The following is a 19,293-nucleotide window of genomic DNA, read 5'->3' as shown; positions in this document are numbered from 1 at the left end:
GTACGCTAGCCCGGCGTGGGGAACCGCAATGAAGACGAAGAGGAACCGAGTCAAGCTTAGCAGCACGTATAGGCTGATGGCCATGCGGGTAGCGAGTGCCTACCGAACCATATCTTCGGAGGCAGTATGCGTGATTGCCGGAATAGTCCCTATCGGCTACGTTTTGGAAGAGGATAAGGAGTGCTACGAAGCTAGTAGTACTAGAGGAGCCCGGAAGATTGCACTGCGCTGAGTGCCCAGTCGTAGAGGAGTCGCCGGAACACGTCATTTTCGAGTGTCCACGTTTTGCTGCGGAACGTAGCGAGATGACAGCGGTCTGCGGTGCTGACGTAACCGTAGACAACGTAGTGGATAGAATGTGTAGCGATGAGGTGATGTGGAACGCGGTGAACATGGCGGTGACGAAAATAATGTCATTGCTTCAGCGGAAGTGGAGGGAGGAACAAGCCGGTGAACCGGAAGTCAGTCTCCAACCGGAATCGCCGAACCGACCTCGGCACCCAACCGGTAGGTAAGCTTGATCCACCGTCGGGGACAAGACCGAGTAGATCGTGGAAAAGCCCCGGAAATTGTAGGCTTCGTGGCCGTGCGGTTAGCGGCGTCAGTCGTTTAGGCATATTGTGCCATGAAGTGTGGGTTCGATTCCCACTCCAGTCGGTGGAAACTTTTCGTCAAACGAAAAATTCATCATTGGGCTACTGGGTGTTTCGTGTTGTCCGTTGCCTAATGTTTGTGATTGTTCAGTCTGTGCAGCCTTGAGCTGAAGACGGTGTAAATTGTCTTGCCAAATTGGTCGTCAGGGCACCTGTGAACCGGAAGTCATCCACCAACCGGAATCGCAGGATCGACCTTGGCACCTATCCGGGCAGCATCGGTACCGGAAGAACTTCCACCTCCGGGGAAGTCTTCGTCGGGGTAGGGTAGATTCACCGCCGGGGACTATCCGAATAGTGCGCGAGAACCTGGAGTGCTAAATGGCATGCGTCCAGCACCGAGAGAACTTCCTTCGTCAGGGAGTTTCTGGCACCCATGGTATCGGGAGCCGAATGGCTGAATATGGCATGTTTAGATCACAAACAAGGAATACTAACAAATTATTAATGGGAGCCGAAGGGCTCAGCATGGCATGGATTAGGAACTAACAAATTAATGATGGAGCCGAAGGGCTTAATGAAGGGTGCGCGTAGCATGTGTCGCCTCTTCTTCGAAGTAATACCGCAAGGTGGTGCCGGAGAAGAATTCTTTACGGTGACGGTGTACCTAGGAGACTGTTTTTTAGTGGGTAGGCGCCCCATTGCGAATCCCACACAGTGCCAAACCATACACTGTGGCATGAGCATGAACAAATACAGGCCAGTCTTGAGAAGATTTTTTAACTCCTAGAGATGCATGAAAAAAAAAAAAAAAAAAACACACACACACACACACACACACAGTTTTAAGTTGGAACAACTTCATGTCAGTATCAAAATTTTGGTTCATGTGAAAAAAAGCTTGGAATAAAGTTAATCTTTCATAGAGTTCCAAGTAATTTGTAATAGTATCCAAATTATTATTGGTATGGTGTGAGTTCACTGTTATAAAACTAAAGGTTTAAATGTTTATTATTCTTTTTGAATATCTCGTGAATTCTCATTTAATATAAATGTTCATACCTTGTGATGGATAACTAGATGTTTATCTTCTATTGCCGAGCAGTGCTCGGCGAGCACTACGTTTTAAAATACGCATCCTAATCATTCTCCTCGTCTTCGAAATTCGTTTTATTTACCAAACCTTCCTGATTCCTTAAATTTAAAAAAAAAATCTATAATATAGATATTTAACACTAAAACGCAAAACAAAGAAGAATTATTTAATGCTCTATTTGAGAGTAAAAACTCATCATACTTCCTAGGACAGACTTGATTTGCAAACCAAACCAAAAATGGATTGATCTAAATGTATTATAAAAACTACGTAAAAAGATCTCGTGTTTTTCGACTATTCATTTATCGCGAATTTATCGTTTTCATTGAATTGTTCATGAAATCATGTATGCTTTCTTCAAATTAATGTGGGGTGTCGGATCCTCTTCTTGACTTTTTTATTCACTTCGGCAGGGGGTTTTTGAAAGCCACAAAGTTGGGGGCTTTCCTTAGCCGAGTGGTTAGAGTCCGCGGCTACAAAGCAAAGCCATGCTGAAGGTGTCTGGGTTCAATTCCCGGTCGGTCCAGGATCTTTTCGTAATAGAAATTTCCTTGACTTCCCTGGGCATAGTGTATAATCGTACCTGCCACACGATATACGAATGCGAAAATGGCAACTTTGGCAAAGAAAGCTCTCAGTTAATAATTGTGGAAGTGCTCATAAGAACACTAAGCTGAGAAGCAGGCAATGTCCCAGTGAGGACGTATGCCAAGAAGAAGAAGAAGATGCGCGGTATTGAAGTATTTTTTATTGCATAGTTTATTACAATCGACCAACTATAACCCCACTTGACATTGAGTGAATCATTAAACAGTCCATGTAATTTTGACTGAATTTTTAGAAGCTTAGTGCTATTAACTACTTTAACAGCTTATATCAACCATTTGTTCTTCCTTAGTCGGCGTTTGAAGGACGCAGTTTTTAGCAGTATTTCAATCATATTCGATCTTCTATCATCATTTTTGATTTAAAATATTGATTAATGCCCATGTATAACATTTTCTGTAATCTTGATCTAGTTACATAAAATATTGACCTTATTAGGTAGAAGAGTTAGAGTATGGATAGAAAAGTGAAATGACAAAAATTTTAATTTTAAGAATGTTCCAAATGTTTATTAAAATTTGCAAAATAAAATATTTTGGTGATATAAAAGACAAAACATTTTGAAAAGATTGAAAATCTGCTAAAAAAAATGGGCAATATCTTGAAATTTTTGAAGTACCATAAAATTTTCAAACATGGTACTCAATTAGACCTATCAGCTGCAGAAGACCATATTGCATATTCCCTATTATATTGGATATTGATCGTAGAATAGTATATAAGATTTTAAATAAAGCTGATTACGGTTCGGGTCACTTTAGTCACTTTTTCGAGAATCGAAAGTCACTTTTTAGTCACTTATTTTTCAAATCTGGTCACGAAAATGACTTTTTTCGGTACCACTTTTTGCTACCAGCCCTGGAGCGAGAGAGGAGAGATTCTCTCATTTGTACATAGCTCCTTTAGTAATGCTCAGCGAGATTGAATGTTTTTTTTTTGTAAAAACAAAAAAAAACATTTGTATGCAAAACACGATTTTTTCATCGATCCCCAAAAGTGTTGGCTCATGAGAAGAACAAAAGAAATTACCTAAGGCGAAAATCTTGGGAAACTAACTGTAATAATTGGTACAAGAAACTTCTTGAGCCGTTAGAAAAACACATGGAGCGATCCTCTATGGCATGTCTGGATGAATCAATGGATGGTTTTTAAAAATATCTCTTCAGAAATTCTTCTAGGGATTTCTCTACCAATTCTCCCAGAAATTCTTCAAGCGATTTTTCATAGGAAGTTTATAAGAATTCCTCCAGAATTTGTTCTAGGAAATCCTCAATAACTCCAAAGGAATTCTTCGAACAAATCTATTTATGTAGGAATTCCTCAAACACGTCATTCAAGTATGAATCCTCCAGTTTTTCCAATCATTTGTCTAAAAGTTTCCCAAAAAAAAAAATCACATTCGATCTTTAAAAGCTTATTTAAGTTTTCACAGCAGTTAATACTACAGCACTTTTTTTCAATAATTCCTCCGATCATCGAATCACAAATTCCTGTATAGATTATGTCCAACGTTTTTCGAGAAATACCTTTAGAAAATCCTGCTAAATACTATCCCAAGATTCGATTGTAATGTGTTTCGATTATCTTATAATTTTTTTTGAGAAATCTTCTAAGACTTCCTCAAGAGTCCAGGAGTTATTTCATAGATGCTTGTTCGTTGAAGATGACTAAGGTGAAGATGAAGCGAAACTACATTACAAATTTTCAAGAGCACAAAACTGGAGAATCAGGTATCAGTTCAAGCTGAAAACTTAATCGTCCATCCATCAAATGTTCAACATTAACGGCTGTCTGGTTCCTTAGGTTTGTGCTCTTGAAAATTTGATATTTTGTCTTGATGCATCTTCAGCTTAAAACTTACCCAATTTCATCAGAGATTGCTTTTGGATTTTATATAGAAGTACTTTACGGATTTATTTTTTAGAATATTTTCTTTGGAATTTCCTTGGAGACATTTCTGGAAGAATTCCTGAAAAAATCAAAGCTTACTTGAGAAAATCCCAAAGAATTAGTGGAGTTTTTTTTGTTGAAATCTTAGAAGAAGTCTCTGGAGCAATTGCGGAAGGTATCTTCAGAGAAATCCCTAGTTGAAATCTTATACAAATCCTGGAAGATAATTTTATAGGAACTCCGTAGAAATTCCTGGAGGCATTTCGGGAGAAGTTATTGATTTAATTTTAGAAAACGTTCTGACCGGGAATCTTGGAGGATGTCCCAGGGAATTCGTTGGCTGAATCACTGAATGAAGTCGTGGAGGAGTTAGACCTTCTTGATAAATTTCTCAATGAATTTTTGGAAAAACTCTGATGATTTGTGAAACAATCTTTGGAGGACTTCCACATATGTGGTTTTACTGTGGAAAGTCCAGGTTGAATTTATGAGGTGTTATAAACAAAATTCTTCGAGAAGTTTCTTAGGAAAATTCGTGGAGTAATACCTTGGGAAATAATCACTTCTTTAGAAATTTCCGGAGTAATACTTGATCATTTGGGCAAATGCGTAAATAAATTTCCTAAAACAAAACTATGAAAACACACATACAGTAATAATTGTTGTAATGCCACAAATAATTCTCAAAATAAAGTCTTAGACCTTAGAGAATCTCCTGGCTCCTATTCGGGTTCATTTTATTATCTTGGTTACTGTTTGGTCTCTTTTCGGCTTTGTTTTTATTTATTCCTTCCAGGACTCTGTTAAGTCTCTTTTTCAGCAAAGAGGTGTCTAAATTCCTAGTTTATAATGTACTCCGTCGATATCAGCCCTGTGAAGACGAAAAGCTTTCTTAGTCTTGTGGTAACGACTTTCTTGAAAATTAGGGACTTAGAAGAGTTTTTGAGAAAATCTACTTTGAAGTTTTTTTTAGCAATTTTTCAAGACACGCAAAATGTATCGGAGTCATAAAAACCAAGCAAGTCTTCTTAGAATTATGTTATTTTTTCTGTTAAGCGGAAAAATCACCTGAAAATATCGTTAGAAAACTTGGAAACAGTAGAATTTCCTCCCTTGTATTTGAAGTCCTCAAATATCTATATAAATAAAAATGGAATGGTGTTTGTATGTCGCTTACGAACGGGTCAAAAGATTAGAATGATTCTTTCTCAATTTTGTTCGTCAAGGGTTCCGACGTGTTTGTGTGTATAAAAATCCCAGGATATTCACCAGGAAAGTTGAAAAAACGAGCGTGAACGAAACTGTCATTTTATATGGGACGATTCATAGCGTTTTTGAACAGCCTACTTGATGGCAAGACGAAGTTTGCCGGGACCACTAGTATTAAATAAAAAATAAAAATAAAATAATGCCGTCATGGAATCCAAGATGGCGACTTCCGGTTTGAGAAAATCACTTTGAACTTATGCAATTTAAGTATTTTTGGAACGGGTTCGATGAGTAGATGCCGAAAATCGAAGTCTCACGTATTTTTTTTTTTTTTTGTGAATACCGTTGTAGAAATTCTATGGTAAAATCTGTGTACGTTGAGTACGAACATCTGAACAATGCTGTACAAAATTTTGTTCACTTGAATTTCGTCGTATTTAATAACTATCAGCAGATCAATAACAACGACTATAGATTAAGATGAAGATGCATCGAAGCCAACCCTCAAATTTTCAAGAGCACATTTGTAGAGAACCATACAGCCGTTCAAGCTGAAAACTTAATCAATTGGTCACCGATTAGGGTTTCAGCTTAAACCGCTGTCAGGTACTCTAGATTTGTGCTCTTAAAATATCGAGGGTTGGCTTCGATGCATCTTCACCTTAAAGGCATATATACCTCGTTCAAACTAAGCAAATAAATAAGCAACATTAGAACATTAGATGCTTGTTCTTCAAGTTTAATGCATCTTTTTATACCGAAATTTCTTATGAAACTTCAAACTCTCAGAGTTTTGTTAGTTTTAGATAGAGCATTAAGTTTCATTGATGAATTGCAGGCAGAAATTACAAAGAAAAAAATGTAAAGCTATCAATTCTGTTTTCTTTATAAATTCCATAATTCCAACAGATACTTCCAGAAAACTCATTATCCAAAAAGGTGCAAAACTCGAACCAATATGATCTATCTTTAACGCCGTGGTATAAGAAAGTTATCAAGTACAAAGTTTATTTTTGCTCTCAATGCTTCAAATGAATGTTAAGAATCACTTCCAATTTGGAACAAACTTTTTTTTTTTCTAGTGTAGCGTTTTTGGCATAAACGTGGTTCAATAGAGAAGCTTAAAAAGCAGTACCTGAGATGGAAATAGCACTTTATTCAATTTTTGTAAATGAATTAACTGGCGGATGATTTATTCTTTCGATCAAATTAATTTCGCCGTGGCATTAATTAATGTGGCATTCTGTTTTAAATATGTATGATTGCCATCTCATGAGCTTATTTATAATTGTGAAAGCTTGAAAAACTCCAATGTTACGTACATTCAACTTATTCTACTTGCATATGGACGGAAATCTTCTATAGCTAAGGAGATGTCAATGAATTTCATAAGTGCGGGTGTCGTTCGCCGCCGCAGCCAATAAAGTCCATCATGTCAGTGATTGCGTGCTCGCTCGAGTACCATTGATGTCGATATCTACACACTTTAGCACAGACTATGAGTAGTCAATTTTCGAATTGTGCGAAAGATGTGGTAAATCTCGTCCATTCATTGATTATACATCTTAGTTAAGTTTATTATGAATTCTCTAAATACAAATCTATTATGGGAATTTCTTACAATTTTCGATAATTAATAGAGGCTGTAGAAACCATACTATTGAAATCACGGCTGTTGGCTCCGCAATTCCCAAAACAATCGGCACTGTATCGCAATTCTTTCCCTATCTAAGCGGTCGTCATCATTGCGTGGTGTGATTGTGGTACGTAATATGGCAAACCTAGAGAGCTACATGTAGCTACAGATATGGTACAAATTCCAACGCTTGCGCACCGTACCGATACTAAACGCTATTCCGGCTGGCTTCTGTCAACGAGCCCGGCAGCTGATAGTCCGGAGCCTACGTAGTATTAGGCACTAGTGCGAATATCGTTTGCCGCATCAGTTCTTTCTGTGGGGAAAGATGTGTTATCTACTGTAGTTTTCAAACTTTGTTTTTCGATTATTTCCCATTTAGTTGTTATATTAGCCAAAGTGAACATGTTGTGTTGTATAGATCCAAGTTACCGATGAGTTGTTGTGCATGTGCTAAAAGTTACAGTCTAGTCGTCTATGATTTGTGGATGGAATGGCAGCGGAAGGTGAATCAAAGTCGCCCGAAACTGCAGCCCCAAAGCTCGCCCCTTCCAAGGACATCGGCGTCGTGCAGAAAGGATGGCGTAATGATGATTGCTAAATAAATCTATTAAAAACCAACCAACTCTATCAAACTCATATCATTCAATCGATAGACAAAATACATAAATTTCATCAATAACTGGCCTCTGATGTTATCTATTCTCTTTGCGCTCATTGCAGAGGAAATGCTGGAAACGGAAAAGGCAGGTCTGGTGGAGCGCGTAAACGACCTGGAGCGGATAGTGCTGGAGCAGAAGGACGAAATCGTCTGTCTCAAATCTACCCTGGCCGACGTTCTGCGACGGTTGAGCACCATCGACAACAGCTATGACAACGCAAAAAACACCGAAGGAAGCTCGCACAGTGGTTCGGTGATGTCCAGTAAAAGTTTCCGATTTTCGCGGAACACCATCACAAGATGTAAGTAACTGCTATCTACAGTCAACCCTCCATGAGTCGATATTGAAATAACCATGAATAGTAACCATGAAGTTTTGTTTCTAGTATGATTCCATGAGTCATAGAACATCGACTTATGGAGGTTTGACTGTATCATAATTTAAACAAGCGGTTATATAACTTAACTTTTTTTCTCAGTAAATTCCAGCGTAGATGAAAAACGATTCGGGCGAGTTCCGTCGCGGGTGACGAGTTCCCCATCGCGAAGCATGTCCACAGCGAAGGCCAGCAGCCTGGCGCAGAAAGCCATCCACCATTCCAACGGATCATTGCATTCCGACTCGATGAGTAGCCATTCGATATCGCCGGCCCCGTCGCCATCGCCCAAGCAGCCCAATATGCAGAATCTGTCCGCATCGGCGGCCGGAATGGGGGTCGGCGTCGGGATGGGCGGTGGCATGGGAAAACGGTGGAGCTCCACGGGGGACTTTGTGAGCGGTTCGCCGGGACCAGCAGCCAGCGGGACCGGGTTAGTATACAAGATACGAATGATAACGCTAGAGATAGCCAAATGTCACCTCATAAAACAGTTAACTCTATAGAATCGAGGATCTGTTGATCGTCAAGCGCAAACGCTCACCGCACGGCTATCGATACGGTTGAATTGAGAGAGAACAAAACGCAAATAAAAAGCGTTCATGATAGCCCAATTGTGGTTGGAATAGTCAATTTAAAAACATGTTCATGGTTCTCATTACTTCAACGCTTGTTTCAGTGTATAACTTTACATTGAAGGGACCAAGAGATATCGATTTATTGTAAATTTTGCACCTCATCGGTGAAACCGTCGCCAAAATCGTCGCCAGCTAACCAGCCGGTGCGAATTTGACGTTTCTCCAGTCTTACCAACACAACGGCAAATCACCTCCTTTGATTCGTTAGCTGGCGACGATTTTGTCGGTCTGTTTGAAAGTTTTCGGCGCGTTTTGTTGTCAATGAAACAGACAATATAAAGCACAAAATCAGTTCTACAGCGGTCCAAGGCACCATCAAGGTAGCCATGAAGACCAACTTTAACTATGGTTCGTTTAATTGATTGCGAGACTCAGCATATTGAGTGTGAATTTCACAATAGATCTATATAAATAAAAATGGAGTGGTGTTTGTATGTCACGAAATGGCTTCCAAACGGGTCAACCGATTTGAATGGTTAATTTTCCGTTTTGTTCGTCAAGTGTTCCGACGTATTTGTGTGTATAAAAATCCCAGGATATTCACCTGGAAAGTCGGAAAAACGAGCGTGAAGGAAACTGTCATTTTGTATGGGACGATCCAAAGCATTTTTCAACAGCCTACTTGATGGCAAAACGAAGTTTGCCGAGCCCACTAGTTTTTGAATAATTTTTCGATCAGCACCTCTATCTTTTTCAGGTTATTGGTGATTTTTCCGTTTAATGATTCCCCATGAATTATAGTAAGGCAGTATTCCACTGCAGGGATTCAAACATGAATTACTTCAAGAAATTCTACCTAAATTACTTTTGATTCTCATGCATCCATAATTTGAGAATAGTGTTTGGCGAAGGCTGTTTTTCTGAAAATAGATTTTATTAATCTTTGCTCACCCAAGGTCTGGTTTTTAGGATTTATCAATCTTCAATCAACTGTCAAAAAGTCATTTTAACGAATTTCCTTAAAATCAATGGCATCTGATCCAGATTTTTGTGTCAATTTGCAAATGTTAACTTGTTCGCTTAAGGTGAAGATAAATCGAAGCCAAACCTCAAATTTTCAAGAGCACGGATCTAGAGACCCAAACATCCGTTTAAGCTGAAAACTTAATCGATTGGTCACTCGCAGGTGGTGACCAATCGATTAAGTTTTCAACTCAAACGGGTGTTTGGTTCTCCAGATCCGTGCTCTTGAAAATTTGAGGTTTGGCTTCGATTCATCGTCACCTTAATGGTTTCGTTGTTATTTTGCATTCCGTTGGGATCAAAACCTGCCTATATTATTGCAATTTTAGGGAAAACTTTCCGTCTTACGGTTCAACGAAAAGCTACCGCAAATGTCACATCACTGATTTGCACTGGTAATCATCAGTAGGCTTTAATGATACCTTGGATACCGTGGATACCGTCTTGTTGATTGCTGTTTGTTGCTATTTTTCATAACGTTTTCTCTTTCAAGCATACTATGATTCGATTATTTGCTTCAATGATTAAATGATTTCGAAGGCTGCGGTAGAACTTTGACAGCAGCGGTAGAACTTTGCGGCTATCGCAAACGGGAAAATTTCTTAACAACCGTAATAAACTTTCTAAACTATTTCACTTTTCAACTGAAAGTAATTTAAAATGTGTACCTAAAACACGCTTAATGACCACAATTATAGTTATTCGTTTAAGTATTCGTGACTGCTGTGGACACAAAAATCGGATATGTTTTGGAAGCCCCCAAGGGTAGGTGGTCATTATTATTAAAAACATTCGTATGACACCGCAAACTTCATGATTCGTCAAATAATGGGCGGAAATGATTATTACACTACAAGATTCAACGAACAACCATGGTTCTCGATCCTGGTTACACCGGACATGTTCTGCAACTCCACAATTTCTACAATCATTCATTCGGGACTTCCGTGGAGTCGTTTTTGGAAATGTTTGTAGCAACTTCTATGGATACTTCTGTAGCGATTGCCATGGAGATATTTATGGAGACCTGTGGAGCCATCATAACAGACTTCTTTAGAGACTTCTGTGAAGTTTTCTGAAGAGACTTCGGTAAATTCTTCTTAGAAGATTTCTGCGGTTACTTCTGTAGAAATTTCTATGAAGCCTTCTAAGTAAATTTCTGTGCAGATCTCTGTAGAGACTTCTGTGAATATCTTTGAAGAGACATATGTTTGAACTTCTATGGAAACCTATGTAGAGACTTTTGCAAAAACTTTTATAAACAGCGATTTCTGCGAAGGTTATGTGTAGAAAACTATGGAGACCTATATAAAGGTCTCTGTAGCAAATTATATGGTGACTTCTGTTGAACGTACTCTGGAAGCTTCTTCAGATCTTTATAAAGATTTATTCCAGTTCCAGATATAATCTAACCTTCACTGAAAGTGAATCTCATGCTTTTACAATTCTGGTTGGATACTTGAAATGAGTTGGCGTGATTTTCACAAGCTTTCATCCAAGGAGTATTACAGAGAGTGCTTTTATAGTTCACTTTAGACTGCCTTCAACGTATCCTCTACAGTTTTTGGCTATGCATTTATTTTAAAATTCTTCCAGGCTTTTCGGCACGCATTCTATTGGCGTCAGATTCTGAAAAAAAAACTGAAGTTTGCAGATGATTTTTTTTATATTGTTTTTAATGTATCTTAGTGATCGATTTTTTTTATAAATTTATGAATATATTATTTTTTTATAAAATTTGTATTTTATTTTCATTTTTTGATTTTTTTTTCCAAAACCTCACAAGTTTTACCAATTCTTCAAAACATCCTCAATGATTTTTGCTGAGATACCTTCGAATTTTTCAATCACGAATTTCCCCAGCGTTTTCTACAGAGTTCTAAAATTTCTTCTTGAATTTCTCCAGATTTTCAAAACTATTCATTCAGAAACGCCCTCAGCAAAAATTTTCTGAGGATTATTGAAAATACTGGAGATAATCCTGTGAGATTTCTTATAGCAGATTTCCCCAAACATAACTCTGTGGATTTCTTTCGATATTTCCCATACGGAATCTCGGCAAAAACAGCATTCCTCAGCGATTCTACTCCATTACCCCGAATGCCATTACCCCGAATCCCATTAACCCGAATGCCATTACCCCGAAATCCAAAACCCCGAACGACCCATAACCCCGAATGACATTACCCCGAATTCCAATATCATTGAGAAATGTCATCATTGTCATCATGTCAACATACTTGTAAATTCGGGGAAATAGCATTCGGGGTGATGGAATTCGGGGTAATGGTACATTCGGGGTAATGAAATTCTGGGAAATGGCATTCGGGGAAATGGGATTCGGGGTAATGGGGTAGAATCCAGGGCAGGCAATCGTCAGATTCGTCACAGTGCGATGACGAAATAGAAAAAGACATCGTCATCCAGTATAATTACTCTGGCAGGTCGTCGTCTCGTCATCGACGAAAGAATGCACGACTAACTTCAATCCAAAATCGTCAACGAGCAAATTTTTCTTCATTCCGCTTGCTACCACAAATTACACACAATAAGAAGGCGTTTACTGTATATTCTCTTGCTTCGCACCAACCAACGAATGCCATCATATAAATGCTTGTATTGGCAAATGAACTCGCTCTCCTCATGATTCTACAATAGCTCTGTTGGTAAGCGCGTGGAGTTGACATCTGGATCGTTTATTCGATTCCAGTCGTGTTATGTTATTTTGTTTTTGTTTTATTTTTTCAAAAAAATGCTCTTAATCTGTCGAAGACACGATTCATATTTTTAGTCGGCTCAGTGCTCCCGAACGAAGATTTGCCAGTAACGAAGGATTCGTATTTGTTCGTCATGACGCCGAGCCTATGTGATCAGATCTCTGTGGCAAATCGTCATCCGACGCTGGTTGAGTGACAATGACAATGCTTCTTTTAGTTTCGTCGCCGACTTTTCCATTTGACGGTGACGATTGTCTAGCCTGCACAGTGGTAAAAAGGTAACAAACTGACGAACATTTCTGTATCTTCTGAACGCAACGAGTAATCCTTGATAAAATACCTGTATCTTATGAAAAATGTCTAAGGAATTGAATGAAAGTGGCCCATTTATCATGACCATTTTATCCAAATTCCCCATTTGTATTAGGTTTTCGATAGGATTTCTCACATTATGTGCAGGGAAACAGTGTATGAGCTATTGAAATAACGATTTCACCCAAATTCCCCATTCAATCAGATTTTTCATAGGATTTGTCATATAATAAGCACGGAAACCGTTAATTAGCTATTGGTATAACGCTTACTTAGCGATAATAGTCTTTCCAAAATTAACAGACTGTCGTTAGGATTTCTGATATTATTTGCAAGGCAACTGTTCATGAACTATTGATATAACGTTTTCTAAGCTATAAAAGTCAACGGAAACGAATGCAATAATTACAGTCGATAAAACGGATCGGTAACATTCTCATTTTATTCAAAATCCCCGGTTGTCAGTCTCTTGACTTCTTATATTATATATTCAGGTAAGCTGATAATGAACTGATGAATCAACAATGCTTTCTAAGCCACACTCTTAAAAATAATGAAAATTACTCTGGACCTAATTTTGGTTATGACTGAATGACACATAATGTAAGTGATGGAACGACACAAAAACGTGTCCTTGAAGATGTATTGAACAAAAAATGTAATTTTACATATTAAAGGACACGAAAATGATGGAACTGTGATCGACATTTTCCGAATCAGACACTAAAGTATTTGAAATTGGACACAAATTTACGTCATTCAGCTCGCTTCTTTTATGTGCATCCCAAAAGACGTAAATCACATTATTTTTTGGTACTGTGCATAACAGAGGTGAATTTAGAAATAAAAAACTAATTACACTGATCGGTATCATGCTTTTTTATCCAAATTCCCCATTAGCCATATACTTTGGTTAGATTTCTCATATCTTGAGCAAGACAATTCATTATGAACGTTTTCTAGGCAATAATAGTCAAATAAAATGAGTGCTGGAATTGAAAATTATCACAAGGATGGTGACCATGCTCATTTCACCCAAGTTCTCCATATTTATCTGATCCTTGATTGGACTTCTTTTATTATATGCAAAGAAACCTCTAATGAGTTATTCAAGTAACGTTATCTGAACCTAATAAAATGGGGAATTTGGATAAAACGGACATGCTAACAATCCAGGCGGCCATCAGAACTTTCATTTAATTCCTTAGACATTTTCACATAAGATACAGGTATGTTTCCATAGATTACTGGTAGCGTTCAGAAGATACAAAATTCTTCGTCGGTTTGTTACTTTTTTTTAGTGAATTGTTTCAAAGCATTCCCTTCAGACACTTATAAACTCCTTTGTAGATACTTCGGGAATGAAAAAAAATCATCCAGGAAATTCTTTACAAATTCGTCCCAAAATGCAATCAGGGTTTCCTGCCAGAAGCCTCCAGCAATTTCTGCAGGGATTCCACCAAGAATATCTAGAGGAATGACTTCAGGAGTTCATTCGGGAATTTCTTCAAAAGTTCCTTCTGGAATTCCTGTAATTAGTCGAAGAATTTCTACATAGAAGTCCATCTCTCCAGAAATCCCTGGAGAAGTTACTAGCTACCTTGAGCAATCCTAGGTGGAATTCGTGAAGGAATTTCTGGTAAAATCTTTGAATGAATCCAAATCTAATCGTAGGTCCAAGAGCATCAAGTCTCTTGTGAATTGTAATGAAAAATCACGAAATCGTAGCCATCTTTAAAACTTAATTTATTTTTTATAGAGTAAATCTTATTTGTATTTTTATAGAGTTCCTATTTAAGTTTCTGAATGCAATAAACCATTAAATTCCTGGCCAAAATAGTGAAGCTTCTTCTTCTTCTTAAATTTATCGTCCACATCGAACTTGCTCTTGCCGGTGAAAAACTCCAACCCCGGAATTTGCTTAAAATCGGTTTTATATACGTTTTGTCGTCCATCACACAACAGCCATATTTTGTCAGCATCTTCTCGTAGAGCTTCCGTGGCTGAGTTTTAGCCGTCGATTGTTGTCGCTCATCGTGGTTTGGGAAATTCTGTACCTTGTATGTATGTAGTCCAGCTTTCTTCTTTGCATTCTGGACGTAGCTCTGCGACATGCCGATCTATTTAGCCAAATCTCGGCATGAGACGTTGGAATTTGCTTTAATCATCCGCTTCACCTTTCCTTCCGTCTTTTTGTTCTCCGGTCCCGGTTTTCTTCCAGCTTCTTTGCCGTGGTCCAACGTCAACCGCTCCTGGAACCGCTTCAACACTCTGGAGACGGTTGAATGATGAATGTTCAACATTTTTCCCAACTGCCGGTGCGACAGGTCAAATACACATCAATGAGAAAGTGTGCAAAATTTGGTTGATTTGTATCCAATGGTAGATCAATTATGCCCTGTTAAATGTGTCGCAATAATTTCGTGTTCGCCCTTTATCCATATAAACTTCAAATGGCGTGTACATAGTCAAATTTTAACCGAATCATTTCAAACTTTGAGAGGATGCTATTTACCATAATAAAAATAGTTTAAGCATAGGAGAAGCTATTTTTTCCACAGATTTTAATTATTGCAGATTTTTTTATTTCGAATGTTCATCAAATTCATCAATTTTTCCAAGCTTCCCAAATTATTAAAAAAATTGCTGCACGATTTCCTTTAAGAATTCCTTCTCTGATGGATTAGAGATTCGTAGAGAATTTTCAAGGATACCATCAGCAACTTTTTTAGGTACTTCACTAGAAATACGCTCATTGATTATTTTATAAATTCATGCACTAATTGCTTCATGATTTTTTCCAAGGATTTTTCGCGAGAATTTTTTCGGTAGTTCCCCCAGAAAATTTTCCACGTGTTTATCAAGCATGCATCCAACTACATACTCTTTCAAAGCATCCTTCAAAAATCCATGCAGGAACCTTCACAAGACTTCCTTTATGAGGACCTTAAAAAAACAATTGTGGATTCTTCCAGAAGTTTTCGAAGAATTTTATTTCTAAAATCTAGATGGAAAATTTTGCTTCTTTTGGAGGTCAAGGAATATCGTTAATAACTTACACAAGGATTCGTCTGAGGATTTTTCCATAAATCGTTTAGGAATTCCAATTCTCGAAAACTTATTCTAACAGACTCAAGTCAAAAAAGTATACAAACTTACTTTATCGATTCTACGTGTTTCGCAGACGAAATTCTACACGTTGCGCTCTGAACCAACTCGATTTTTCACTTTTAAAACGTTTAATTTCCGGATTTACAAAACGACGAAAGTAAGATTCTCAACTTTCGCAACCTAACCACTACTTTCGCCGCCCCGCTGTATGGAGAGACAAAGTGACTTAACCACGAATCAAAACAAAACACTACTTGAGCCGATTTTACACTGGTAGAAAAACGTCGAAAGTAACTGAATAAATCGGCTTATCATTTTGTAATATTTTTTTTTGTGGGAAATAATAGAAACTACCTAGTTTTTGAACGTGAGCTTAATGTATGCAAAATTTAAGCGATGTACACGGCGAAAAAAATTTAAAAAGTTGATTAATTTTAAAACAGTTTTATAAGACAGGTTGTGATTCTTCTGAATTAATTTTCTCAAAACCATATGAAAGTTACTTACGTCGATTTGAAAAAGTAATCGAGAATTGTCTCTTGCATATACAGTCGACTCTCCACATCTCGAAATTTCTCTCTATGTCGATGATTTGTTCGATCCCTTTGTTCTGCATACATTTTCACTCTTTATATCTTGATATCCTCCTTATCTCGATGTGATTTTCATTCTTGATTTTCTCTTTGTGACGTACAAATTAAATTGAATGGGATCGACGTGATAAGCCCATTATCTAAGTTTACTAGACCAAATTTTAGGGATTTGCAATGACGAAAATGACGTCTGTTTGTTTTAAATTTTTCTAGTGACGGAGTGATTTTCAATCTAGTATTCTTTAAAACGTGTTCTATGTCTCGATCTTTCCCTATCCCGATGGTCCCTTCGATATCGAGATGTGGAGAGCCGACTGTATAAAAAATACTAACCGATAAAAATTATATTGTGCCTCATCAGGACTTTCCAACATTAAAATTTGTTAGGATGCTCACATGGAACTTGCTATGAACATCAAAGCTGCTCAAGAGACTTCTTCCCGAATTTCTGAAGAAGTAATAAGCTATTAAACTATTAGGCTTGAAAATGCTCATCAAAACTTGATTGGACTGTGTTTAAAATAACTGATTAATCGTGAGTGGAAAAGGTTGCAACAATGTTGTGCTCTGTGATTGTCATGACAATTTTGCTTCTGATTGTATCCCAATCCGCAAAAGTATGGATAAACGGGTTGTGAGCGACTTGCTTTGTTGTTTGTTTTTCGTCTCCTTTGATGACAATTTGATTCATTGTGTAGTCTAAAGATTCGCATGAGCACTTAAGCCTCTTAAGCAGTTGGAAAATTTCACTTGTTTCCTATTACACGAACTTTTTAGAACTTAAAAATTTAGTCTATCGTGGAAAACCGAGCTTGTGTAATGGTTTCTTGTTTAGATCAAAGTGAGTTTCTAGTTCTAGTGGAACTCATGAATTTCTTATCCCAGACCTAAAAAGACCGATATTGGATTTTAGTTCGATTTTTGATGATTCGTTAACTTGGTTGATTCTTACTGACAGTTTTAGTTGACAGTTTTTTTTTTCGATATTCTGTAGAGATCTGATGGAATCCTGAGATAATCCTCGCCAGATATTTATTAAAATGCATCCACTTAACTACCATCGCATTTTTGTTTCGGTATACAGAATTGAAATTAAAGTTTGCTTGGATAGGCTACTCTGCTAGTATCTACATCCAAATCTATAATGATTTTGTGTGCCTCCTATCTTGACGTTCTCCTCAATATCTGTTCAAGTAGAGTAAACTGTAATAAAGTAGTCCAATCCAAAACTTACTAAATCCATCTCTTCTCCATCCCCATTCTAGCAACAGCATGTCCCGGTTCTCCACCAAATCCCTCCTGAATCTGAACAGCAGTCTCAGCGCCAACGGTTCCAAACAGGCCGGTTCGCATGCGTTCGTCCAGCGGAGGGACGACGACGACTACCTTAAGCTCTACATCAGCGGCCGTCCAATAGTGCTACACATTCCAGAAGCTCAAATTAGTACGTACGAAACGACCAAGGTCCAGCCGGCCCCCAACAAACGCCTCCGGCTCGACTGGGTCTACGGGTATCGGGGTAAGGACTGCCGGTCGAACCTGCATCAGCTTCCGACCGGAGAAATGGTGTATTTCGTCGCTGCGGTGGTCATCCTGTACAACATGGACGAACAGTCCCAGCGACACTACCTTGGCCATACTGACGATGTCAAGAGTTTAGCAGTGCATCCCAACAAGCTGCTGGTAGCTACGGGACAATGCGGAGGCCACGAGGGCAGGGATACGCTTCCTCATGTACGCGTGTGGAACTCCGTATCGTTGGCAACGTTGAACATAATCGGGTTGGAATACTTCACCGGAGCGATCAACTGCTTGTCGTTTAGTCGAGCGGATAGTGGCACAATCCTAGCGGCAATCGATGATTCTCCCGACAAGATCATATCGATCTGGGACTGGCAGAAGAAGGAGAATGGCAGAAGAATCACCGAAACGAAGTGTTCGGTGGATACGATCGTAGCCGTTGAGTTCCACCCGCTCGACAAAGGGCAGATTATAACAATCGGAAAGAATCATATCGCATTCTGGTCGTTGGACCAGAACGGCATGTTATACAAGCGGATGGGTGTGTTTGAGAATCGGGAGAAGCCCAAGTACGTAACAGCTATATCGTTTACTCCTGCCGGAGACGTCGTGACAGGGGATTCAAACGGCAATATTTCCATCTGGCCTCGCGGAACAAACGTGATCAGTCGATTCCTGAAGAAGGTTCACGAAGGATCGATCTTTTCGATATGCTCCTTACGAAACGGTGGATTCGTTTCCGGAGGCAAAGATGGACGATTGGTTCTGATGGATGATGCGATGCGATTGAAGTCGGAGCAGTTAGTCGAAGCACATTTCGGTGCAGTAAGAGTAGTCACACAAGGCAAGGGATCACAACTGCTCATTGGGACAACGAAGAATTGCATCCTGTCCGGTGACTTTACACTGGGACTTGTGCCAATCGTTATGGGCCATACGGATTTACTGTGGTCCCTGTCGTCGCATCCTCAGGTAGCACAATTCGTAACCGGTGGACGTGATCGACTTCTGCAGTTGTGGGATTCTTTGTCGCATTCAGTGGTGTGGAGCAAAGATATTGGCGAACCTATTCAAACGGTGCAATTTTCGAATTCGGGCGACACGATCATTGTTGGAGGCGTCGGAGGCCGGTGGATGGTTTTCGATACGGTCACAAGGGAGCTGTTGGCCGTCTACCAGGATGGACAGGATGTCATCCAGACGATCAAATTTTCACCGGACAGCAGTTTGTTGGCTCTCGGGTCGAAAGATGGTGGCATTTACATTTATCAATGCACGAAGGTGTCCCATCGATTCTCCAAGATTGGAAAGTGTATGGTTAGTATTAATAGTCATGTTTTTGAACGGACTGTTTAACTTTCATGTTGTTT

The 19,293-nt window shown here is 38.8% G+C and overlaps 1 protein-coding gene across 16 annotated transcripts in view; it reads left to right on the top strand.

Annotated features, from left to right (window-relative positions):
* Window positions 1-19,293, top strand: part of LOC5564140 (echinoderm microtubule-associated protein-like 2) — a 97,668-nt gene that overhangs the window by 77,513 nt on the left and 862 nt on the right. For 15 of the 16 annotated variants that reach the window (XM_021855609.1, XM_021855608.1, XM_021855605.1 and 12 more), the window contains 3 exons: window positions 7,754-7,993; window positions 8,171-8,501; window positions 17,668-19,240. In XM_021855609.1, the coding sequence (XP_021711301.1) occupies window positions 7,754-7,993; window positions 8,171-8,501; window positions 17,668-19,240 (2,144 nt within the window). Of the gene's footprint in view, window positions 1-7,232; window positions 7,615-7,753; window positions 7,994-8,170; window positions 8,502-17,667; window positions 19,241-19,293 lie in introns of those variants that run through there. The other variant, XM_001648388.2, reaches the window with a different exon arrangement.

Source organism: Aedes aegypti, chromosome 3, assembly GCF_002204515.2.
Source record: "Aedes aegypti strain LVP_AGWG chromosome 3, AaegL5.0 Primary Assembly, whole genome shotgun sequence".
Classification (NCBI taxonomy): domain Eukaryota; kingdom Metazoa; phylum Arthropoda; class Insecta; order Diptera; family Culicidae; genus Aedes; species Aedes aegypti.
Note: the sequence above shows the minus strand (reverse complement) of the source record. Positions and strands in the feature narration are given on the sequence as shown.